This window comes from Phodopus roborovskii, unplaced genomic scaffold (assembly GCF_943737965.1).
Source record: "Phodopus roborovskii unplaced genomic scaffold, PHOROB, whole genome shotgun sequence".
In the NCBI taxonomy this organism is placed as follows: Eukaryota; Metazoa; Chordata; class Mammalia; order Rodentia; family Cricetidae; genus Phodopus; species Phodopus roborovskii.
In genome coordinates, this window is record NW_026126603.1 from 3,231,003 (window position 1) to 3,256,934 (window position 25,932).

The window sequence follows — 25,932 nt, forward strand, 5'->3', positions numbered from 1 at the left end:
TTAAGAGGGCCATGGGTTCAGGACCCAGGAAAAGACCTTGGTCTTGACCAGTGCTTTCAAGAGTGTTCAGAAACCCATGTGTTGGTGTCACCTGGGTATCTGGCAAGAGACATTTCTGCCCTTTCCCCCAGACACATAGTATTTCTGGCTGTGGAGCCAGGTAATGTCTTCAGGGTGAACCCTTTAGGGTTTTGTACATTAAAGCTTGAGAACCACTGACAAAAGGAATGGGGGGGGTGTAGAAAGTGGGGGCTGTCAGTGATCTTTTTAGTCTTAGTTGTTCCGTTTTATTTCTTATGCCTGACCTGTGACCCATCAAGTGTGGTATGTGTGTGTGTGTGTTTGTAAAGTTCCTTGACTTGTGTCTGTCACTGGGTTCAGTTCTTGAGTTTGGCAAAATCTATGTAGAACGCTTAAATTTATCCAACAGTCACTATTGTCCAGTTTCTGGTCTCAGTCTCAAACTCCACAATGTACAGTGTTATTTTGGAGATCTGTACAAAATTCTATAATGGAGTTGCACCCCAAATAGTTGAGTAGAATGAATAGGATTAACTGATTATAACTGTGAAGAAGCTGGACCCTACTAGAGTCAATTCCCATATAACTAGAAGAACTTTTGCAAAGGAGTATCTAAGTTTAGCTGGTTCTTTTCACAAGCTGATTTGAAGCTAATTGTTTCTGAGAAAAAAAAAACAGTGTACTTGTTCTTTTGGTTCATTATTTTGAAGAAGTCTTACAACTTCTGCATGACTTACAATGAATTAAATAGAAGGATTTTGATTGTTCTGAATATATAGGTGTATGAACAATACACTTGAAGTCTGAATTCAGCATTGCCTTTAAAAGTGTCTTGTCTTGAGCTACAAGATGCTTCTTACAAGCCTGATGGCATGAGTCTCATCCCCAGAACCCGCTGGAAGGAAAACACCTCCACATGCATACCGTGGCATGTGTACTCACACACTTAACAATAAATACATTCTAAAATATTTTAAGTGTTAGAGTTCTAAACCTTTCTCTTACCCTATGGAGACAGAAACAATAGCTATACTGTCTTAGTTTAGAGGTGATAGCACAGTCATGGGTGTTTGAGAGACACGATGATGAATGTGCTTGTGCGCAAACCCCCCTTGAGCTGCTCATTCCTGCATCTGATCAGGCAATCACAGCAATCCCTGCTCTCGATATTCATGTGTCCCTTCTCATTAGGAATCCACATAAGAATCACAGTCATGGAACATCAGGGACCACAATGAAAATCCAGAATCCTGTCAAAAGTAGAGCATAAGCACTGCTGGCCTCTGTTTAAATCCTGTCTTAAATGAGAGTAGGAGTGGGTGGATTAAACCAGTCCTGAGTCAACTAAGATGGGCAGCACTTAAGATGGGTGTCTAGGTGTGGTCAAGAAGCCCTGGAAGCCAAAGCTCGATATATGTGAGAGTGTGGTTTGCTCAGTGAATATGGGTACATAGGTCTTGACTCTGTAAGGTGTCCTATACTTGATAGTCCTCAAATGTCAACACTATGTGTCATGCTGCCTTTAAAGGAAGTTTAATGTTGGAGAAAGGCTTGTAATGAAGCCCATCAAACTCCATGGAACTGGGTCTGATAACACAGGATTGTAATCCTGTGTTGTAATACTCAGGAGGCTGACACAAGAGGACCACAAGTTCAAAGTCAGTCTGGGCAACCAATAAGGCCCTGCTCTGCTCTCCAGCATGGGGGCAATGGGAGCTTGGGTATGTAGATCATTGGTAGAGTACTTGCCCAGCATGCATGAGGCCCCAGATTTAGTCCACAGTACTAGCAAAAACCAAACTTTACTAAAAGAAAAAAATTAAAATTCACCGTGGTTCCTATAATGTGATTATGGAAAAGACTGATGTAGCTTCAGGAATAAAAATACATGTACATGGAAATATATAAGATGTAATGTTTATCATCCAGGCACATTTTGCATAGTTTTAAAGCAAAATTATATAAAATTTGATGTCTAGGATATATTCCTGGGTTTGGGTCCACTTTGAGAAATAAAACTACAATAGTTTGAACCTTCATGTTTCTGCTTACTAAATACTAGTTTTTGTAGTACAGTCAGAAATTAAAAAAAAAAAAATCAGGAATGCCTATTTCTAAAATGTCAGGATAATACAGTTTACTGGGCAGTTTAGAAAGTTGTAAAATTCATTGTCCTTCCTCTTCTGCAGCTCCCAAGTGTGATGTATGAAGCGGTGAGATGGAAACTAAAGCTTCAGTGGAAAACCAAGGAAAGCTGAAGGCAGGGAGTAGAGCCAACCTGGGAAGGACCATGTGAGCTGCTACCAGCAAGGCTGTAGGGTTGGGGCTGCTCAAGTCCCCATCATGACTGCTCCAGTACTGGAACATGGAGTTATTGGGTTTAATGTTTCTCTTGCGGAAGTTTGGTCTGATTTGATCTGACCATTCCTTGCTATTGTCTTAATCCTTTTAGACTGGACATACACACCATTAAAAATAATAATACAATTTTAAATTTTTTGAAGATTTTTTTTTTTTTTAAGAAGTAGTTCTTAGCTGACATTTAGGCAAAGTATTCATTGAACATGTTTGTTGGCCAAGCCCTCTGCAGCTCCCAGCTGCTGGAGTCTAAGCAGCTGGAGATGAGACCAGGTGTTCAAACACATGAGCTGGGGACACTTCACATTCAAGCCACAACCACCACCATGTTGGTATTTCAGCTGTGGAACTTGCTGCGTATGCTACACTTTCCTGCAGTTTTATGCAGCAGAAGGATTTCAAGTCCAGACTTGTATCTGGAAGTCGAATTCCTGGGACTCTTATATAACTGGAACCAAGACCCAGACAACAACATGACACCGTGGCTGGTGTCAGGCTTACTGCTGGTTAGGGTGACATGGGCACTCACACTTTCTAAACCTATCCATCTGCTATTTAGACTGCACAGTTACGTCCATCAGAGTCTATTCTCAACCAGCTCATGCTTGGAGAGACACACACTTGAGTTTATAGAGTGTAATTAAATAAACTTGTTTGCTAGGGACTGCCATAAGAGATGATTCCTGTATAACCAAGCTACAAAGAATATGCCCATTAGAATTCTTGGTAAAGACCTAGTGTTTTCAACATAAGATAATGTGTCTATTCCTGGACAGAATCCTGCCTTTCTTTTCTGTCTATTTATTTTGAGATGAGTTTCCACTGTGGTGGAGGCTGGCCTTCTGCATTGACTTCACAGGGTTGAATGTTATTATTTTCCTTCCTTCTTGGTTTTCTGTTTACCTAGATTTTGTTTTTGTTTGCTTGTTTTTCAAGGCAGGGTTTCTCTGTGTAGTCCTGGAACTCACTCTGTAGAGTGTTGAAATTACAAGTGTGCGTCTGCACCTCCAGGTATCTATGCATTTATATAATGGACAGTGCAAGTTCATATGGCTAACTCCAAGAAGAAAATACACTTGGCGAGCCATGAAGGTAAGAGTTTTTTTTTCCTAGTGATGCTGTCAGGCCCTTATTTCTTACATTTACAGGCACCTTAGAAGTTTAACAGGGGTTGGAGTGGGTAGCTTAAGAGTACAGTGTTTGCCTAGTATGCATGAGGCCCTGGGTTTGATTGACCCCTGGGATCACAAAAAAAAAAAAAAAAAAAAAAAGTAATATGTAATTGATTCAAGCCAACGAAACAAAAATCCTTGCCAGAATTACAGCAGGCCCTCTGATTTTAGCTCCCTGCCTCTTATACACATTCTCTCTCCCATTCAGATTTTATTATTACGTCCATCACACATTCTTTTCTGCCACTAGCTTGAATGCTCACTACTAACATGGATCATTGCTCTGCCTCTTTCTAAGCAGTTCTGACCATACAGCACACCAAGTTTCTTCCTGCTGGGGACCGAACCCAGGACTTGTGCACGCTAGGCAAGTGCTTCACTCCCAGAGCTGCTTAAATATAGTTACATAAAGTCATTCTCTTTAACTTAGACATCTGGGGGAGACTTTTCTGAGACAATTTTGTAAGTTGTATTTTAAAAGTTGCCTTTGGCTGGGTGGTGGTGGTGTGTAGGAGGCAGAGGCAGGTGGATCTCTGTGGGTTCGAGGCCAGCCTGGTCTACAAAGTGAGTTCAAGGGTGGCCAGGGCTGTTACACAGAGAAAACTTGTCTTGAAAAACCAAGATAGATAGATAGATAGGTAGGTAGGTAGGTAGGTAGGTAGGTAGGTAGGTAGGTAAGTAGTAAATAAAAGTTGCCTTGGTCACTGCTTAGCCATTTGTCTAAACACAAGTATAAAAATTGTTTTCAAAACAGCAATGTGGGATTATAGCAGTAGTCTCAACCTTCCTAATGCTGTGACCCTTTAATACAGTTCCTCATGTTTTGGTGACCCCAACCACAAAATTATTTTTGTTGCTACTTCATAACTGCCATTTTGCTTGTTATGAATTGTAGTGTAAATATCTGTATTTTCCAATGTTCTTAGGTGACCTCTGTGAAAGGGTCATTTGAGCCCTCCAAAGGTTACAACTGACAGGTTGAGAACCACTGAGGAGGTAGAATGATGGCTCATCGAGCGGTTAAGATGACTGGTTGCTCTTACAGAGGCCCAGGCCTCAGTACCCAGCACCCATATGGTGGCTCACAAACGTCCATAACTCCAGTTCTAGGGATCTAACATATTCTTCCAACCTCTGCCTGCACCGGGTGTGTGGTGCACATACATACATGCAGGTAAAATTCTCATACATCAAATAGATAAACCTAAAAAATGTATTTAATGCAAGTGTAAGCCTGGTCTTGGGATGAATGCTTGTTGTCATCTCTGGAGAATGAGGCAGGGGGATCACTTCAGTGCAGAAGTCCTAGGCCAGCTTGGGCAATATAGTGAGACACTTCAGCCTCTACAGATGTGGGACCGGAGATACCGCTAGTGTGCTTGCTTAGCATGTTCTAAGCTGTAGGGAACATTACACATAGAGCCATGAGGATATACTGCCTCACAAACTGCAATCATGCACCCTGAGCTGGTCATTTCTCTGTTTTGCTTTGCTGTTGGTTAGGGAAATCACCCATCCTCAGAACTATAGTCAGCTAAGGGTGACCGAATTCACACTAATTGCAGTTTTTTTTTTTTTTTTTTTTTTTTTTTTTTCCCTTCTTCTTGCAGTTCCCACTTTACACCAGGTGAGGGCAGTAAGAAGACCTCTGTTTCCCAAGTGAAAAGACAGTTCTGTGGGCCACTTTAACTTGTCTCTCAGGACGCGGTCAGTTTCCCAACAGGTTGCTTAGGCTGAAGGGATGAAGTTAGGAGCTAGCAAAGGAATCAGCCGGCCCTGGGAGCTTCAGCTAACAGGAGTCTTGTCTCAAAGGTCAAGGCCAAAGGACAGGCTAATGAACCAACCTCTGCCGTCTGAAAACAGGAAGTAGCTATCTAGCTACTGTCTCTCCTGAACTATGGATGGCACTGTCACCAAATTATATCATGGGAGCATTTAAGAAACAAAAACATATATGAAGAAGCAATCTAGAAGTAACTCCGTACTAAAAAAGCCAGGCTGAGAGACAGATTGAAATTATGTGTAGTGGAGAAATTTCAAAGACATTTTAGGAAAAACTTTTAGCTATGCTATGTAAGAAATTTTACGTATTATATTGCACAGCAGTTAAAGGAGCTTGCTGAACAAGCCCGACCATTGGAGATTGGTCCCCGTAACTCGCATGGTGGAAGGGGAGAATCAACTTCCCCATGATTGTTCTCTGATCTCCACAAACAATGATGGGAACACACACATAAATAAAATGTAACAAGGATAATAAATTATACTAGACTGAGTGAATCGGATTTCTGGGAGTTACTTATTCCATACACTCCTAAAAATTAACAGCCAAACTTTTTAATATTTTAAGATGAATTCACACTAAGTTAAATGTCTCTTTTGAATAGTACAGATGATTTTAATTTTTATTGGTTCTTCGTGGGAGGAATAGTCACATAGATTTGAAAGACAAAAAAAGTAAAGTAAAAGAAACCCCCCACTTGAAATGAAGGACAGACTAACCTGGAAAGCTAACCCAGATCAATATCTGTTCCTTGGAATTTGCTAACTTCCCCTCACAAGGCCCTGAGATAACAAGATACCAAGAATTCACACTACCCCTCCTTTCTTGTGAGTCAGCAGGTGGTGAATAGGGTCCTCTGGTTTGCCCAGACAAGATTAATTAGCATACCCTGAGGCCCTAAGGTCTGTTGACCCTAATAGCGAGACCATCGGCCTCAAAGGGTCACTTACTCAATGGACAGAGGGTCCCACCCCCTCCCTAAGCTTGTGGGTTTGCCTTTAAAAACACCTGTGCCGGGGGAGGGGGCTTCTCTCTAGCTAGTGAGCTGAGGGAGCTGTTTGCGCAAATGTTTCCTGTTTATTAAAGCCTCTTGGGTGTTGCAGCAACTGGACTGGACATTGAGTTCTTGGGGGTACCCACCGAAACTGATAGACTCATCATTCTGAGGGTCTTACAGATTGGTTGCTCATAGATTAAAACTGCGAAGTTAAAAGTGTGGCTCAGATCCGGAACTGTTCAGGGTCTGCAGGAGACCTGGTCCAATCACTAGGACCTCGTGTTTCAGTGTCACACAGTCTTGCAGATTAGAACAAAGCCTCAGACACCCGGACTGTTTACTCCCACATTGCTCCCTTGATTGACCTCAGCACCCTCCCCTTGCAGGAGGGGTTCATGGGAGGAGGGAGGTGAGAGGTGGAGTTGTGTCCAGTCCTAGGCACTCTCTCCACCCTCCTCTAGGGGGCGGAGCCCTGCAACGAGTTAAGTGAGGCCCAGGCCCTGGAGCTTCTTCTTCTGGCCTCACCATGGACCTTCAGCGCGCTGGCGTTCGGCTGCAGATCGTGCTGGGACACCTCAGCAGACCCTCGGCCCCAGCGATTGTATCCTTTGAGCTGCGGGGATCCGGGGGTGTCAGGCTGAAAAGAGCATCTCCACCTCCAAGGGCTCATCTCCACCTCCAAGGGCTCAAGAAAGCCACTGCGCGCCGGCTCTTCCCGGTTCCTTCTCCCTGGGATTCGAGGAGGAGGCTGCATCCCCAAGTTCGGTGATCTCCCCCGCCCCCCACATCCCCAGAGGACCCTTGTCCCGGTGGGCGTGTGACTCTGCCGGGCCTGGGTGGCTGGTGCGCGTCCCTGTGCCATTCTGAGCCCGCTTAACACCGTGTTTTCTTGCTTTATGTAAAGCGAGAGGTGTAAAGCAAGAGGAGGCTACGTCATTACAAAGAACATTTCGCCATTTTCAGCTGCCTTGGCATTTTCCTGCCCTGTATTTTCCTACACCTAGAAATGTCAAGGACAGTTGCACTGCTGACAGAGGTTCAGAGCTGATTAAGTGTAAGGAGGGGGCGCCTGTAGTCAAAAAGAGAAGGGGCGGGATACAGGACTCTACCTGCCCCCTTCCCACAGAGCTGTGTGCTACTGTGCTCTCCTGATGCTGCAAGTCTCCAGGAGTTCAGTCGATGAAGTTCTAGCAGCCAGCATTAATAACTGAGTTGAGGAGCCAATTTCATCCCCAAAACCCATTTTAAAAAACCCGGGCCTGGTGGTAGATACTTGTGAAGTGGAGGAGCAGACCTGAGGATCATTTTGAGACTTGGTGAGCAGTCAGACTAGCCCATGGGTAAAAGTGAGAGACAATATCTCAAAAGCAAACTGTTGGCTACTCAGTCCAGGGTTCTCGCCCTGGAAATTGCTAAAATTAACTGCCTGCGATGTTCCCATAGGCAACCAGATTACATCATTCTGATGTCTTTCCTTTGGTACTTGGCATCTCTGAGGCTGGTCATAAGAGCTGTTTATTTGACCTTCCCTATTGCTCTGACTGCTGGGTGGCTGGGTTTACAAGCAGCAGTGTGCCAGGCAAATTTAAACTCTTACCTGCAGGTTGATAGAGACAGGCGGTAATGTCAGATGATGACTGTGTAACCCCATTTTAGATTGAGAAATGATGGGGAGAGACTAGACATCCTGAGCAAGGGCATTGAATGGAAGGAGTTGTTAGACCTGTGGAGGTGGAGTGCCACAGGCTACTTCTTTTCAGCGATTGGATGTATACTACATTTTGAGAACTTCAGACATACTGGTACTAGATATATTTGGACTGAAACTGATGCAGTCTCTTGATACTCTTTTGGGTTGTTTGTTTTGGGGACAGGATCTTACTAGACTAACTCTGGCTGGCTGGACTTTGCTATATAGACTAGGTTGTCTTAGAATTCACAGAGACCCACATGCCTCTGCCTCTCAAATCCTGGGATTAAAGGTATGATCCACCAAGCTTGGCTTTTTCAATTTAAATAGCCAGCAACTGTTATTGGATATTGGACAGTGCTGGCCAAGAACCGTAATAAATGTTACTTACATAGACTTTTGGAAATTGTGGCAGTTTCTTCCCAACCTTAATTTGCTTCTAAGAAATGTAGATTAGAGAAAGGCAAATCTTTTGTATTTACATAATTGAGATTAAACTATATAGTCACAGCTTTCTGCATCCACTTTTCACGTAGCCTTTCATCATACATTTCAGCATTATTATACAACAGCCAAATTGTAGAAACAGTAGAGAGGGGCCAAGAGACTAGGCTAGAGAGATGGTTCAGTGGTTAAGAGCACTGACTGCTCTTCCAGAGGACCTGGGTTTAATTCCCAGTACCAAAATGGTGGCTCACAACTGTTTGTAAGTTCAGCTCTAGGAGACCTGACACCCTCACATAGACATGCATGCAGGCAAAACACCAATGCACATAAAATAAAAATAATTTTAAAAGGAAAGAGCTATAAGACCAGCTGCAACTGTTTTTAATCCTGGGAGAGGCAGTCAATCTGTGAATTCAAGGTCAGCCTAGTTTATCCAGTCAGCCAGGACTACATAGTGAGGTACTCCTTCAAAAAAGGAAAGAAGAAAAGGAAAAGAAAGGAAGCAAGAAAAACAAAAGACAAGTATGGTAGCACATGTCTACAATTTCACCACTTAGGTGGTAGATGGAGGCAGGAGGGGTCAGAAGTTCAAGATCATAACTGGCTACACATAAAATTCAAGGCAAGCACCAGTAACATAATATTCTATCTTAAAAAGATCTAAAGCAAAAAACAAAACAAACAAACAAAAACGCAATCCAGGCATGGCAATGTATACCCAGAATCCCAGTATGGAGGTTAAGACAGGATGCTGAAGCCAGCTAACTATAAGTCAACTTCCAGGCTCACTCTTAGTTATTCAATGAGATCTTGAATACATGAATGAACAAAAATAAATGATAAAGATGTTTGTGTGAAGTGACACTGTGGGGTTGGTCGGTTGGTTTGATACAGGGTCTCCCTATGTACCCTGAGTGGCCTGAAACTCACCATGTAGACCAGGCTGGTCTCAAACACATAAAAAATCCACCTGCCTCTGCTTCCCAGGTGCTGGGATTAAAGATGTGCACCCTCCTGGCTGGGTAGAAGTGACATTCTCAGAGCAGTCATTTAAGCAAAAAAAAAGCATGGAAAACGCTGTCACTGATCTAGTTACAGAGTGGAATAAGATCTTACAAACGAATCTCTAGCCTGTTTGATATTTAAAAATTTGCTTGACTTTTTAGCTCATGATTTTTGGGCCCTAATGACTGCCAAACTCTTAACAATTTAGAACAAAGTCACAATTGGCAAGGACCTATGCCTGGGCTTACTTAGGTCTTCTCTTCACTATTTTTTTTTTTTTTTCCGGTTTTTTGAGACAGGGTTTCTCTGTATTGTTTTGGAGCCTGTCCTGGAACTAGCTCTGTAGACCAGGCTAGTCTTGAACTCACAGTTCTGCTGCTCTGCCTCCCAAGTGCTGGGACTAAAGTTGAGCACCACCAACGCCCGGCTATCTTCACTTCTTATAGTTTTGGTTGTGAGCCTAGCCTTTAACAGCTCCTCGCTTCTACAGTGTGACCTGTGGGGGTTTATTTACTCAGCAGTTAGTGGACGGCAATCTTGGGAATGGCTCCAACTGAAGGTACAGGTGGAGGGAAGGGGTAATCCCCTGGCTGATGTGACAGTGACCAAGCTGGACAGACTCCCTGAACCGCACAACTTCTTCTCTTCAGGTCCCACACTTCAGACTGTGCGACAACAAGAGGAGACAACTTAAGTACCAGAAGTGTTTCCTGTCCAGGGCCATGCAAATGCACCTTTTCCTAGAAACAAGGCTGGAGGCCAGTGTTAGACACAAAGCTTGGCTCCTTTGTTTTCCTTAATTCTTACCTAGGTAGCTAACCCCATCTTAGGGCCAGCTTCCTCTGCCAGTTGCCATCCTCAACAATTCCAGTAAGTCAATCTTATTTCAAGCTGTAACTATAGTATGTATACCCTCTGTTTAATTTTATGACAACTTGACACAAGACAGTCATCCTAGAATCTCAGTTGAGTAATGCCTCCACAAATTGGGCTGTAAGCAAGCCTGTAGCTATTTCTTAATTAGTGATTGATGGGGGAGGACCTAGTCCATTGTGGGCGGTGCTACCCCTGGGCTGATGGTCATGGTTTCTATAAGAAAGGCTGAGTAAGTCATGATGAGCAAGCCAGTAAGCAGCCTCCTTCTTTGGTCTCTGCTCCTGGCTCCAGGTTTTTGCCTTCTTGCTGGAGTTTCTACCCTGAATTCCTTCCATAATGAGCAGTGATGTGGGTGGAAGTGTAAACTAAATAAACCCTTCCCTCCCCAAATTGCTTTTGGTCATGACGTGTCAGCTCAGCAATAGTAACTTAACTGGGACAATGTGTAAAAGTCTTTCTAATGGCAGCATGGATAGAATGTCCACTCTATATCATGCAGCACCCTGCCTCATTAGAACTCACTGTTCCAGAAAACATTCTAAATGGTACAACTTGGGTGAGCTTTGGAGAATTTAACCTATATTTTCTTTGCATATTCTAAAATCCAAAAGGAAGGGGAAAATAGAAAATACATCATCTAACCCCTGAAAAAAAATCTAAGCACGGTATGTCACATTTAATTTAGCTTCTATTTTTGGTTTTATTGACATATTGGCTATCAGTGTGTGTGTGTGTGTGTGTGTGTGTGTGTGTGTGTGTGTGTGACTTATTTATTTTTGTGAAGCAAAGTCTCACCAGGTAGGTCTTGAGCTTAAGATCCTCCTGCCTCAGCCTCCTGAGCACCTGAGACTACTATAGGCCAGAACCTGGCATGTGTATTGCCTTGTTTTAAAAAGGGAAGCCCAACCTTCATAATTGCCAACCTTAAGGCTTGGGTTGTTTGATCTGAGTTTGTAAGCTTGTGATCTGCTTATGTGAGCTGTTTACTTTGCTTGCTTCTGAGACTGTACTGACTAGATAGTTTAACGTGTATAACCTGAGTCTGGTGGTACATGCCTGGAATCTCAGACTTTGCAAAGTCAGGGCAGGAGGATTCCAAGTACAAAACAAGTCTGTGCTACAAAGCGAGACCCTGTCTTCAGAAATATATATATATAATATGTATACACATATACTTTATTGTATTGATTCTTCATTTGAAAGACAATTCTTATACACTGCAGAAAAAATTTAAAATTCAGAATTTTGTATTATTACAGAAAGGTAACCATTGTTTTAAAACAAAATTTCTTTGCAACTGCTCTGTCACTGAGTGACATCTCCATGCCCACTCACCTTCTTTTCTCTCCCGATTCCTCTGTCTCTCGTTTTTGTTTTGTGTGACTTCAATCATATTCTGTTATGACACAGTTATGTTCTGTTATGTTCACAGTATTCTGCCATTTATTTTTTAATATCGGTTGCATGGTTATAATTCTTTGACTAATATTTTTCCAGTAATACACATTTCTTGGTGCCCATATGTAATGTTTTGGATTAACAGTCTTTAAACTTTTCTAGATTACTTCAATAAAGCCATATAATAGAAATGTTGAATTAAAAAGTATGAATGTAGGTCAGATGTGGTGGAATACACCTTTAGTCCCAGCACTCAGGAGACAGAAGCAGATGGTCTCTGTGAGTTCAAGGCCAGCTTGATCTACCTAGCAAGTTCCAGGACAGTCAGAGCTACATAGTGAAACCCTGTCTCCCCCTTACCCTATGAATGCATTTCAGGTTCTTGGTATATATTAGCTTGTAATTTAGAATGGGTACTTACCTGGAGTTTTTTTTGTTTTTTTCCTTTTTCTTTCTCTCTCTCTCTCTTTTTTTTTTTTTTTAGGTATACTTTGGATAATAATGTCCTAAGCCTGGAACAGAGAAAATTTTATGAAGAAAATGGATTTCTTGTCATTAAAAATCTGGTGTCTGATGATGACATTCAACGTTTTCGGTATAATACTGATATTTATGATTTTACAAAAAATACCCATTGTGTGTCTGTGTGACAGATGTGTGTCTGGGAATTGATGAGTGTGAGCACCAACACATGCGGGTGGAGGTCAGAGGACCACCTTGCTGTCCATTCTCTCCTTCCAAACAAGGTGTTTGAGATAAGGTGGCCTTTCTGTTTGCATCTACATATTCATTGGCCTGTGAGCTTCCTGCCATTCTCCTGCCACTGCACATCTCACAGAAACAATGCCACACCCACCTTCATTCGCACTGCCACACCCACCTTCCACACTGCCATACCCACCTTCCCACTGCCACACCCACCTTCATTCACACTGTCACACCCACCTGTACGTGGTTTCTGGAGGATCAAACTGGTATTTGTGCATCAGGTGCTTTCCTTGCTGGCCATCCCCCAGACATGTGCAGGTATTTTTTAATGATGTGATTTGTTTGAGTCTTTAGAAGTATGAGTTCCAGAGCCAGATTCTCTGCCTTGAGTCTTACTTAGTTCTACTCCTAACATGATACCTTCCGTGCAATCCGCATATTCCTTGGTATTTTAAGAAATTGGGAAGTTTGATCCTGCTGGTGTCTTAGTGTTGTTATTGGAACAAAACCAGGTAAAACAGATAAGGACACTAGGACAAGGGTTTGATACATGGTGTTTGCTTTTTAGCATTTTTTTTTTTTTAAATTGCATCAGGGATTGTCAACCTGTAACACCAAATAGATTTCATAGCCAAATCTAGAAGCTCCTGGGTGATGACATGCTGCATGATGCAATAGTTAGAAGATCCCACGTGCAACCTCATGTGAATGGTTGAAGCCAAAGAACAGACACACTAAAATAGTACATAAAGTGCCTTTAGGCCTGAGTATATGAGTTGTGATGGAAACACAAGTCCCATCTCCAGGGTATCACATTATGCATATGTAAATGTCCCAAGTATTTCTTAAAAATCTGAAATCCAGAACACTTCTGTTCCCAAGCATTTTAGGTAAGGAACACTCAACCTCAATGCCACCGTGTCAAGAAACACTTCTCAGGTTAAGGCTCAGTAGGTAAAATGTTTGCTGTGTGAGCAAAGAGACCTGAGTTCTGAAAATTCAGGAATGACAGCACTGTGGGGATGAACACTCAATGGCCAGCCAGGGTAGCCTAAACACACGTGTGTGTGTGTGCGCACGCACACACACACACACACAGGCACACACATATAGAGGCATGAATATACACACACACACACATGCAAAACACACATACACACAGGCACATGTGACTGTATATACCTGTAACTCTAGAACTGGGGGAGGAGCACTCAAGGGCCATCCTGTCCAGCTTAAACACACACATGCACACGAGACAGCATATACCTGTAACTCCAGCACTAGGGGGAGGAGAATTAAACACAGACACCCATGCAGTTTCCATACTGGTCTGCTGTGAGTGAGGTATTTTGAGATAATGGTTCCAGGTAGACGGTAGGACTGCTGGCTTTGATCTCCTTCCCATAAATATTAATCTACTAGAACAGAGAAGCTGTCCCAGAATCGGCAATATCCAACAGGGCAGGGCCAGCCAGGCACTCGTAGCCCTCATAATGACATTCTTTGTAAATCTCATTTCTAGAGCTGAGTTTCAAAGAATCTGCAGAAAGGAGGTCAACCCACCAGGGATAATAGTAATGAGAGATGTGGCCATTGCAAAACAGGATTATACACTAAGTGAGAAAGTGGTTTCGAAGATCCAGGATTTCCAAGAAGACCAGGAGCTCTTTAGATACTGCACCCTCCCCCAGGTGAGAGCCTGACCTGTCTTCCCACCTAATGGCCAGTCTTCGAGATGGTGACTCTGCCCCACACTGGCTATTGACAGCATCCGGAAACATTGACATAATGGGGCAGGCTAATGTCTTCTAATGGGTAGAGGCCACTGCTACTGATAATGGGACCCAGAGGTTCTCACCCCACTGTCCATGGTGTCATGACTGACTTTCCTGTGGACTGTGAGTGTATTGTGTTTGTCATGAACAACAAGAGGCCTCGTCTAAGACTGGATAACTAGAATATCAAGTTGAAAAGTTATTATTTACAAATCTATTTATTTATTGTAATGACTTGTCAGTAGAGGTACAAGATTAGGTTTTTTGTTTGTTTTTGTTGTTGTTGTTTTGATTTTTGTTGCTGGTGTGTGTGTGTGTGTGTGTGTGTGTTGCTGACCCAGTGCAAGGCCTTGTATATCCTAGTCAAGTTGTTCCCCTCTTTTAGGTTCTGAAATATCTGGAGTCTTTAACTGGTCCCAATATATGGCCATGTACACAATGCTGATAGACGCCTGCCTGAGCTGCCCGCCCTGCAATTTTGTTTTTCTTTATTTTACACTGGAGTCTTACTCTGTCTAAAACTGACTCTGAAACTTAGGACCTTCCTGCCTCAGCCTGCTCCGCCATCTTGGCTCTTCTGTAGATCATTGTATGCTGTGTTATTGCCTGTGCTTCTGACTTCCTATGAAGTTATTTTTAACTGCTTTTTTCTTAGATTCTGAAATATGTGGAGTGTTTCACTGGACCCAATATCATGGCCATGCACACAATGCTGATAAACAAACCTTCAGATTCTGGTAAAGAACTCTTCTTCACTAGGGAACACAGGAGAAAACTATTGCTAGATTAAGTATGTGAAGCTGATGTTCAAACCCAGGTCATTGTGTAGCTATCGAACTTTAGAAGAGGGAATGTACAAACTTTTATATATAACTCTTAAAACAGTTTATATTATACAACACTGAAGAGTAATAGTGATTTCAGATAGGGACTGTAGAGGGTATTGCTAAATAGTCACACGACAGGCTGTACAGCTCAACAAGCAATAGTTTGTATATTATAAACTCCTCCTATTCAAAGTGTCTAAGCTTTTCTTCTTCTTCTTCTTCTTCTTCTTCTTCTTCTTCTTCTTCTTCTTCTTCTTCTTCTTCTTCTTCTTCTTCTTCTTCTTCTTCCTCTTCTAGACAGGGCTTCTCTGTATAGCCCTGGCCACCCTGGAACTCAATTTGTAGACCAGGCTGGCCTTGAACTCACAGAGATCCACCTGCATGCTGATCCTCCTGTGTGCTAGGATTAAAGGTGTGCACCACCAAGGCCTGGTCATTTATTTGGTTCTGGTAGATAGGTCAGTGTTCCAGGTTTTCAGGCAGATGACAAAAACCCTAAGACTTCAGCGTGTTTTGTGTTTTGTTTTGACAATGAGCTCTGTTGCAGGCAAGAAGACCTCCCGGCACCCCTTGCATCAGGATCTGCACTATTTCCCCTTCCGCCCCAGCGATCGCATTGTGTGTGCTTGGACCGCCATGGAGCACATTGACAGAAACAACGGTTGTCTGGTTGTGCTCCCAGGCACCCACAAAGGCACTCTGAAGCCACATGGTTACCCCAACTGGGAGGTAGGTCTGCATATGTGTGTGTGGTATGTGTATGCACATGCACGTGCTGGCCAGAGGGCAGCCTTGGCTGTGTTTCTCAGGCACTTTCTGTCTTTTTTTTTTTTTTTTTTTTTTTTTTTTATGCATGTCTCTGAGCATAGGCTAGACTGGGATTAAAGTGAACAGTGCCACACCCAGCCTTGTCTTTCCTTTTAAACATGTGTTCTGAGGACCAAGCTCAGGATCTCATGCTGGAACAGCCATCTCCTCAGCCCAGTAGCCGAGTCTTTCCAGAACCCCTTTGCTGTTTTCAGTGTATATCAGTGTACACAAGGAACCTAGGACGGAGTCTGTACTTCCTTTCTTAGCAAGAATCAAAGGTTTGAGGATGTTGGTAAAATATTTAACCTTTCAACACATGTTTGAAAGCCAAGCCAATGTGGGTGCCTTGGGTCTGTGCTGTGTAAGTTCTGTCACAAAGGCCAATCATAAACATTTAAGCCCCAGACACATGTGATGAATGACAATTTTGTCTTACTCCCCAATTGATGATGGATCTGAGGATGAAGAAGAGGGGCAGACTGCCATCTACAATTGCAGAGACACTAGAGTGGGTCACGCATGACCCCTTGGGTGGTCAAATACCCTTTTACACTGGAAAACACATATTTACATTACAATTCATAACAGTAGCAAAATTACAGTTATGAAATAACAATGAAAATAATTTTATAGTTGGGGATTGAAACATCATGAGGAATTGTATTAAAGGGTTGCAGCATTAGGAATGGTGACTGAATTGAACACTGAAGGACATGATAGAAATTCTTTCTAGAAATAATGCATGGAGGTCAAGGGCAAGCACAGGCATGCTAAGGAGCAAGAGAAGCTGGGTGCAGATGGGTTTGGGGGCTCCAGGGACAATGAAAAGATTAGCAGAGGGAGAGCAGCCTGGAAGGACCAGATTCGAGAAGTTTCATGCTGGCTTTATTTTGCTTGGGGTGTGTAGACTTTCCCTTTTGTAGGTAGCTGGCATAGCTTTCATCTAAAGAAAGTTTATTATACTCTGTCTAGAATATAATTGTCATATAATTATCCACATTTTTAGTATAGAATGTGATCATCTTTGGCATGTACATACATTGGTCACCATACTTGAGAGACTCAAAATCCCTCCGGCTTGGTGTGATGACACATGCCTGTAATCCTTGCATTTAGGAGGCTGAGGCAGGAGGATGGGAAGTTCCAGGATGGTCTAGGCAATATCACAAAAGTCTGTCTCAAAGGAAAATAAATAAATAAATAAAAAAGAAGGAAAAGAAGAAAAACCCCTTTCCACCTGTTATCAAAAACGATCAGAGCTGTTAACCATTTTTACAGATTTGCCTGCCTTTTTAAATGTTGCATAAATACAATTCTGTTGCATTCACTGTAGTGTGGTTTCTTTTGCTTAGTGTACTTGAGACTCGCTGGTGTGGTGTCTGTCTTGATAGTTCAGTTCTTTGCTTTACCAAGCTTCATTTTACTGCTTGGCTGTGCCCTGTCTTCTTACCCATTCAGCTCTTGCTGTGGGGAATTATCAAAGGCTTTCACATTTCTAAAAGAGGGGATCAAACCGGTTCTTCAGGAATAGTTATTTGGGGGTATGGTACAAGATGCACTGAAGATTTGGGAAATGAGAGGCAGAGAACCAGGGGGCACATTCTCAGTGTTTCAAATCTAAGGCCAGAAGACCCTGAATTCTAAGATGAGAATCAAGTAGATATTGTACCTATGGAAACAACAGGGAACTGAGCTTGTTAAGGAAATGGAGAATCCTGCTTAGAGAGCTTGTCTTAGGAAGTCAGTTCCTGGTTTTTATTTTTGGGGTGTGTGTGTGTGCACCATAGCACACATGAGGAGGCCAGAGGGTACCTTACATGAGTTTGTTTTCTTCCACTTTATAGATCCTAGAGGTCATTCTTGGCAGCAACTATCTTAACCCATTAAGCCATCAATCTATCCCAGGGTGTTAGAAATCTTAAAATACTACTATGTGACATATGGTTATTATGTGAAAGTCTTTCAGTCTGTTCATGATGGTACACCTGAAATTCATCAGTTTAGGAATAGGTAGAGAGGGGCAGAGAGATGGCTAAGTAGGTGAAGGTACTGGCTGTCAAGCCTGATTGATCCCTGGCCTCCACTTGGTGGAAGGAGAGAAATAAATCCCATAAGTTGTCCTGTGACTTCCACACATGTGCTGTGACATGACCATCCCCTCCTCACACAGTAACTATATGCATGTATGTATGAAGGTATGTATTCTTTTCTTTTAAGGTTAGGTACGGGTTGGTCAGTGCCAGGCTTTTTTCTTTTGGGAAGCCAACCAGCTCCCAAATCATGACATAGAGACTTACTAGTTTTGAACGCTTGCAGGCCTAGCTTAGCTCATTTCTGGCCAGCTCTTTTAATTTAACACGTTTCTCTATCTACATTTTGCTTCAGGGCTTGTTACCTTTCTCACTTCTGCACATCTTGCTTTCACTGCTGCTCTATGGCTGGCTGGCATCTGCCTGGCTTCTTGCCCTGGCTATGTCCCTTAGTCTCTCCTTTCTTGTTCCTCTTGTTCTTTTTCTTCTCTTCTAGATTTCTTCTCCTACTTTGTCTCTTTGCCTGCCAGCCCCACATATTCTTTCTCCTGCCTAGCTATTGGTCATTCAGCTCTGGTTTGTTTGTTTGTTTGTTTGTTTTCAAGACAGGGTTTCTATGTGTAACAGTCCTGGCTGTCCTGGAACTTGCTTTGTAGACCAGGCTGGCCTCCAACTCACTGAGATCTACCTGCCTCTGCCTCCCGAGTGCTGGGATTAAAGGCATGTGCCACCACAGCCTGGCTGTTCAGCTCTTTATTAAACCAATCAGGTGCCTTAGGCAGGCAAGGTAAAACAAATGCAACTCATAATTTTCATAATTAAACAAATGCAGCATAAACAAAAGTAACACACCTTTGCCTAGTTAACATAATATTCTGTAGCATAAACAAATGTAACACATCTTGGCCTACTTAAAATAATATTCTATAGCAGTGGTACAAGGCATACGGCTAGGCTCTGACTGACTTAACAATAGGGAATGATCTGGGGGATTTCCGAGCAGCAGCATTTCCAGACCAGCTTAGGTCAGGTTACACACCCATCTTGCTGGGAGAAAGGGGCCCTGGGTTCAAATTGCAACACTAGCCCATGGGAAATTTGGGATAGTCTTAGCAAGAGTAGGATGCTGGGAAGAAAGCCCAGTCAATAAAATGCTTGCCTTATAAGCATGATTTCCTCAAAACTTATTTAAAACAAACCAACAACAACAACCAGCTGAGCATGGTGGGCATGCTTGAAATCTCTGCTGAGGTAGAGACAGGCTGAATCCTAGGACTTACTGGCCATCCTTGCCTACATGGTGAGTTCCAAACTAGAGGAAGAAATTGTCTCAAAAACAAGTTAGGAATTTTTAGTCCAAATATTTTGAGGTAGAGGCTTATGCAAGGGACTCCAATTAAACTCAGTGAGTCACACACAAAAAGAAGACACAGAGTGGGCATGCCAGTGACTTCAAATGTGAAACAGGCAAAGAACAAAAGAAAAAAGAAATAAAACATACAAAAGGGAAAAATGGTAGACAGTAGCCAAGGAGCAATACCTTAGGCTGACCTTGACCATTGAGCTTCCACCTCCCAAGTGCTGGGATTATAAGGATTTCCCATCACCCCTGGCCACTTGTTCTATTTTACTATTCTTGGTTTACTCTGGGCGTGACAGGAGTGTGTTGCACTTCCCTCCCCGATTTGAGAAGACTTAGCTTCCCCAGGATCCTCCTGACAAGTAGAAAGAGGATGATGTGCAGGAAAATCTGGATAAGGAGAATGACACGCTAGGAAAGAACACTACTGATTCAGGTTGGATGAATGTGTTTGTTTGCCCGTTACATTAGCCAGGGTTCTGTAGCAGAACATTGAAATGGCCGCAACAGTTGTCCTTCAAGGCTGAGTGCTTCGGCAGTCAAAATGGTTCCACAGTGGCTGTCTCTGTCAGTGGCTGACCAGACTGAATGTCCCTGCAGTCTCAGTCTGATGTCAAAAACCTAGACGTTTTCTGGAGAGTCATTGGTCCTCCATCCATGATAGAAGCCTGGAAACACTGGTTCTAAAGTCAGCAAAGGAGCATTGGTGGCTGTGGCGGTGGTGGCAGTGGCGGCGGAGGTGGCAGCAACAGCAACAGGGAAAGGGAAGATAAAGCACCAGAATGCAGCCAGTCTTTTGGCCACCCCCTTTGTATCTCCTGCTCCCCTACTCTGGGCAGGTTTTCCTGTATCAATTAAGACAATCAGGACAATTCTTCAGCTGAGTCTCCCTACTTGGACATTCTTCTAAAAGTTGTCGAATTAACACACTCCAGTTAACCACCAAAGGCAAAGCTGGTCAGTCTAAATCAGTTGTAACCAGTTTGCTGTAGTTGTGCATGTGTGGCAGTCAGAGGACAACTTTCAGGAGTAGATCCTCTCCTTCTGTGAGTTCTGGGTGTCTCGGTGTCTGGGTGTCATGCTCTTGTGGCAAGTACTTTTAACCAGAGAGCCATCTCACCTACCCACCGTAGGACTAGTAAAAAAAAAAAAAAAAAAAAAAAAAAAAAAGGTAATTCAGTATATTAACAAACAAACAAACCACATTGAGAGTCTAATTTAGCCACACTGTTGTCTTGGAGGAAGTTCAAGGACTCTTGCTTCCCCTGATAGACTGATGATGAAGTCTTGGCCATGGTGGCACCTTGAATATGAATACGAATGTGTCTTCTCCTATGTGTTCTAGGGAGGGATTAACAAAATGTACCACGGCATCCAAGACTACAAGAAGGACAAAAACAGGGTGCACCTGGTGATGAAGAAGGGAGACACTGTTTTCTTTCATCCTCTGCTCATTCATGGGTCCGGTCGGAACAGAACTCAAGGATTCCGCAAGGTATGCATGCAGATTGCTACATCCCCAAAGAAGAGTAGACCACAACAAAAATCTCAAGATATGTTAAGATAGCAAAGAATGCAGGGCTTTTCACTAAGGGCCAGTTTATTTACCAGGATATGTGTATACATTCACTCTGCTAGGCCCTTAACCCTGTGGCCACAGAACCATAACCATTCATGGAATTATTTCTGAACAAAAGTGGCCTTTTCAGCACATAGCTGCTGCTGAGGATAAAAACAATGACTGAATTACTAACCTCATGTCATCTGGAATTTGTCTTGCTTATTCTAAGCACAGGAGGGATGCTTATTACATCTTTATTACTGAGAAAATTAGTACTGATGCAAAACAATATTGATTTCTGAATGGCACACTCAGAATCAGACTCAGCAGGCACACAATTTTTCACTCCTTAGCTTCAGAGTGTTTACAACTTGATACTTTGTGGCCTGTGTTAAAGTTCCTCACAAATGCCACAACTTCTCACTTGGACAAGTCCAGGTGATTTGACGACAGTCCTGTGAGCGTGAACTTCCCCATGGGAACATAATGGCCCATACCAAACATCAGGGCTTCTTTGGGACTAAGTGTTGCTTTTCTGGCTACGGCATGTTCCCACTCATCCTCCTGGCTCTTTAAGCCCAAAGATAAGGCACCAAATGTATTTTGCACTCACTTATATTCCCACGAGGTTCTCTGGAGCTTGGCTCCAGAGGCTGGGAGGTGGAGGTACTGACATGCTCAGGACAAAATTTAAGAGGCTGCCAAAAATTCAGCAGTCAAGCTAAATCATAATTTAATGTATCAAAATTAAACAGCCATGCTTCTTATTATGCCAAATTTTAAAATAAGAGACTGGAATGACCCTCAGAGTTGTGCAAGTGTGAAGTGTAGGCATTGCAATACAAATTATAAATTTTGATATACTGAATTTGACCTTTTCTATATTTTCCTAGTGTCTTGAATATTCTAGAAAAATATTTGCCATTGATTCATAATAAAATGCATCTGGGAAAGCACATTTTCCCCTTTGTCTTGGTCTCTGATGTGGCTCCATCTAGCACACAGGTGATATAGGTAATGGATTTGAGACTGTGGAAATCAGTATTCTGAGCAAAGCAGAAAGTCTTCTGCTGGATGTGAACTAATGACAAAGAGGAGGAATTCTAATGATGCTTTGCAAGCTTGTATTTGTTTACAAATTTTTCTAGAATGGGGAGAAGCATAGAGTTTCAACCTTCCATCAGAAGGAAACAAGGTGGGTTCATGGGACTGACTTTTGATGGCCCTGTTGATTTGAGATTTTTCTGGAGGTATTTTCAGTGTCCGTATCTATTTCCATTGAAATAATGACCCATCTCAAATTCAACTGGGTAACAAAGTTGGCTGAGATGATGATCAAGTCCGGGGTGATACACACTTGTCATTGCAGCACTCAGGAGGCTGATACAGGGGATCACATGTTCTGAGAACTGAGGGACAATTTATACAACACAGCAAGTTCCAGGCCAGCCTCAGCTACATAGTGACCCCTACCCCAAAAGAAAAAAAGATGAGAAACAACAATGGAACACCATCCACTTTATGGATGTTAGTACATGGGAAATTTTAAATGCCTAACAATATTGAAGATCTCTTAAAGGACTGGAATTCCTAAGTATACCCTTTAAAAAAAACAAGTATCACAGCTAATTTAAAAAAAAAAATCTTTTGTGGGCCAGTGAGATGGTTCAGCAAATAAAGGCAAGGTGCTTGCTCCCAAGCCTCATGGGTAAAGTTCAGTCCCTGGAAGTCACAAGGTAGAAGGAGAAAACCAACCCTCAAAACTACTTGTTCCCTGACCTCCATGCAGACATACACACTTTAAAACTTTTAAAAATCTTTTGTAATTTCTCAGTTATCCTTCAACTGTGGACGGAAGGCCTAAGCTATGTGTGAGAAGACTGGTTTAGGATACTATAGGCCATCCTTCCAGCTGAGAAATCAAATCCCAAGTGAAGTACTTCCTTCCTGGAGGACTCTACTTGGTTTTGGGGCATACTCGGATTGACAGGGTGCTTGTCTCCAGTATCAATCTATGCTTTCTGCACAGGCAATTTCCTGCCACTATGCCAGTTCTGAATGCCACTACATCAGTGTGAATGGCACCAGTCAAGAAAACATCCAGAGTGAAGTTAAAGACATAGTAAACAGACGCTTTGGAATGGAAACCAACATTACCTTGGAGGTACATGCATGAACCACAAAGGAAACTCTGGGGTTCTTTTTCTTCAGATTTAATTTGAAAGCATACAGGCTTCTGTTTGATGTTGGCTTCCGTTATTGCTGGACCCACCAAGAATGACATTGTAGGGTGTTAGCTATGGATAGTCAGTGATGATGCTCATCAGTCAATCCCAGTGGGTGGGCACATTCACTCTTGAAAGCTGGGTTTATTTTCTTTGTCATTACAAATGCAGGCTTGGGACCAGGCAGTAGTGGCACACGCCTGTAATCCCAGCACTCAGGAGGCAGAGGCAGGTGGATCTCTGTGAGTTCGAGACCAGCCTGGTCTACAAGAGCTAGCTCCAGGACAGCCTCCTAAACCACAGAGAAGCCCTGTCCCGGAAAACAAAACAAAAAACAACAAATGCAGACTTGGGGCTCAAGGATGCTGAGTTAATGATAGTGTACCATAGGTCACATAGATGCCATGTTCCCATGCTGCCTCTAGTCATGTAGAATGTCTTGATCCCACCTTGAACCTACCAAGGTTCTCTATATAATTACTCTATATAATTACTAAATCTCAATAATTCACACTCACTTTGAGTTGAGCGTTGGTGGCACATGCCTTTGATCCCAGCACTCGGGAGGCAGATGCAGGCAGATCTCTATCAGTTCAAAGCCAGCCTGGTCTACACAGTGAATTTGGACAGGCTCCAAAGTTACAGAGAAACACTGTCTTAAAGAAAAAAAAAAAATAAAAGACTGCATATGTACTGAACATATACAGACATTCTTACCACTCCTTCCTTAAGCAATAAAACATCAACTTACATGGCATTTACATTCTGTCAGGTAGTATGGGTAATTGAGAGATATGGTATATATGGTAGGTTGCATATGGACTCTATTCAAATACTTTCCCATATCATACAAGGGACTTGCAGTATCCAAGTTGAGTCGGGCTTGAGGTTGGTCAAGATTATGCTAAATGAGGCCTCAGCTGTTGGCTTTCATTACTTGGTAAGCTATAGTTTGTCAGGTTTATTTAGAAGAATAATGCCAACTCCTACTATGTAATTATTTCTAAGACTCAAAAACACTTTCCTGTCACCTGTTCGTGTCACTTATCATCCTCACTGAATTTAATACAACAATCAGAATAGCTTCATGCCATTTCTTAAATATGCTGGAGGTTGATCTAGGTTTTGGAGTGGGACAATTCATTCTTTCTACCATACCTATGGCTTGCTCAAAAGATAAACAATAAACCAGAAAATATACATTGTGTTACTAGAAATGAAAAGGGACTGGGTGGCCAGCTCCTATAATTGCAGTACTTGGGAGGCTAAGGTGGGAAGAGTGTTGCAAGTTCAGAGCCAGCCTGGGCTACATGGTGGGTTCTAGACTGACTTGGACCCCAAACATAAAAACGGCACCATCAAGATGACTGAGAAAGTAAAGGTGCTTGCCACCAAGCCTGAGGACCTGAGTTCAACTCCTTAACCTACATAGCAGAAAGAGAAAACCAATTCCTACAAGTTGTCTTCTGACCTCCATCTGTACTCTAGTTTGTATGAATGCCCACAAGCTCTCTCTCTCTCTCTCTCTCTCTCTCTCTCTCTCTTACACACACACACACACACACACACACACACACACACACACACACAAATAAATAAGAGTAATAAGACCACAAAACAACAATGAAAACAAAGGTGTGTGTGTGTGGGGGGGAACAAAATTTAAAAACCAACCAATAACTAATTATATTATAATATAACTTGAGGAGAATTTTCAACATACCTCAGGCAGATAATAGTAAGGACTAGCAGAAAGATAGTAAACAGTTTTTTGTTTGTTAGTTTTTATTGTTATTGTTGAGTTTCTCTTTATTGCTTTGGAGCCTGTCCTGGAACTTGCTCTGTAGACCAGGATGTCCTTGAACTCACAGAGATCCACCTGCCTCTGTTGGGTTTAAAGGCGTGCAACACCAACACCAGGCTTGACAGTAAACAGTTTTTAACTGTGGCCAAGTCTTGTATGCAACTACTTGCATCATCTGCCATTAGCACCTGTGTCAAATTAGTTAGGGCTGGTGGCTGGGAACTTATCTGCATAGCATAGTTAGCGCTATTTTAGATACTGGTAGGTAGAGCGATTGGAGTCCCAGAATGTGTTTTATTTACTAACAAATATAACTATTAATATTTTTTTCCTATTTAGTTATTAGTAGAGGCCAGAACCCTTTTTCTCATGGAGGGTGGGCCAAGGGAAGTGTCCCTCAAACTGTTTGATATTATTTCAGGATATCTGGACATTTCGAGGCCGACTTGTGAAAGGAGAAAAAATAAACCTTTGAAATACTCTTCAAGAGTGGGGTGTGGCGATGAATGCCTGTAATCCCAACACCAAAGAGACTAAGAAGGAACATCGTGGGTTCGAGTACAGCCTGGGTTACATAGCAAGATGCCATCTTCTCTCCTCCCCCCCATAAACAAAACAAAAGAATTAGCTCTTCATTATAATTCTTTCAAAGGAAACACGAAAGTAAAGCAAGACCTCTAAGGAAAATGTTTCCTTATTGGAATGATGTCATCTTTCCTATCACCTGTTTACAAAATCAAGACACATGTACTGGGGACTTAATTGCCCAGAGTTAATTATGTGGAGTGAACTAATGCTGTTTTAAGAATACCTAACTTGGGTGTAACTAATAAAGGTTATGGCATATAATTTAAGCATTTCCAGTCAATTTCTTTCATTCCACAAGCACTTACCCAAGCAGACATGAATTCTTGGAAGTTCAGTCTAAACCAGGTTTCACATCCCTCCCCTCATGAACCCACCTCCTATCAGTTTCATGTCATGAGAGGCTTGTGTTCTAGTCTAGAACATATAGTGAACATTCACAGCAAATGATGGACAAAAGGAGAGCATCGGGGAGTCCAGTAAAGGCTGAACCTCATTTT

At 42.5% G+C, this 25,932-nt stretch overlaps 1 protein-coding gene across 1 annotated transcript; it reads left to right on the plus strand.

Moving 5' to 3' along the window:
- The first annotated feature begins 6,836 nt into the window (after window positions 1-6,836).
- Window positions 6,837-25,655, plus strand: Phyh (phytanoyl-CoA 2-hydroxylase). The gene is made up of 9 exons (XM_051205835.1): window positions 6,837-6,932; window positions 10,285-10,343; window positions 12,232-12,342; window positions 13,978-14,146; window positions 14,886-14,967; window positions 15,605-15,786; window positions 20,603-20,752; window positions 22,848-22,982; window positions 25,269-25,655. Exons 1-9 carry the CDS (start codon window positions 6,858-6,860, stop codon window positions 25,320-25,322), a joined length of 1,017 nt encoding a protein of 338 aa, XP_051061792.1. The 5' UTR covers window positions 6,837-6,857; the 3' UTR covers window positions 25,323-25,655.
- The last annotated feature ends 277 nt before the right edge of the window (window positions 25,656-25,932 follow it).

What these genes read in the sequence shown, in the direction of transcription:
- Phyh (XM_051205835.1), top strand. Translation starts at nt 6,858, where the DNA reads ATGGACCTTCAGCGCGCTGGCGTTCGGCTGCAGATCGTGCTGGGACAC. An exon ending in TGCCATCCTCAACAATTCCA is followed by an intron (nt 10,344 to 12,231) that starts GTAAGTCAATCT and finishes TTTTTTTTTTAG; the next exon opens with GTATACTTTGGATAATAATG. An exon ending in GATACTGCACCCTCCCCCAG is followed by an intron (nt 14,147 to 14,885) that starts GTGAGAGCCTGA and finishes CTTTTTTCTTAG; the next exon opens with ATTCTGAAATATGTGGAGTG.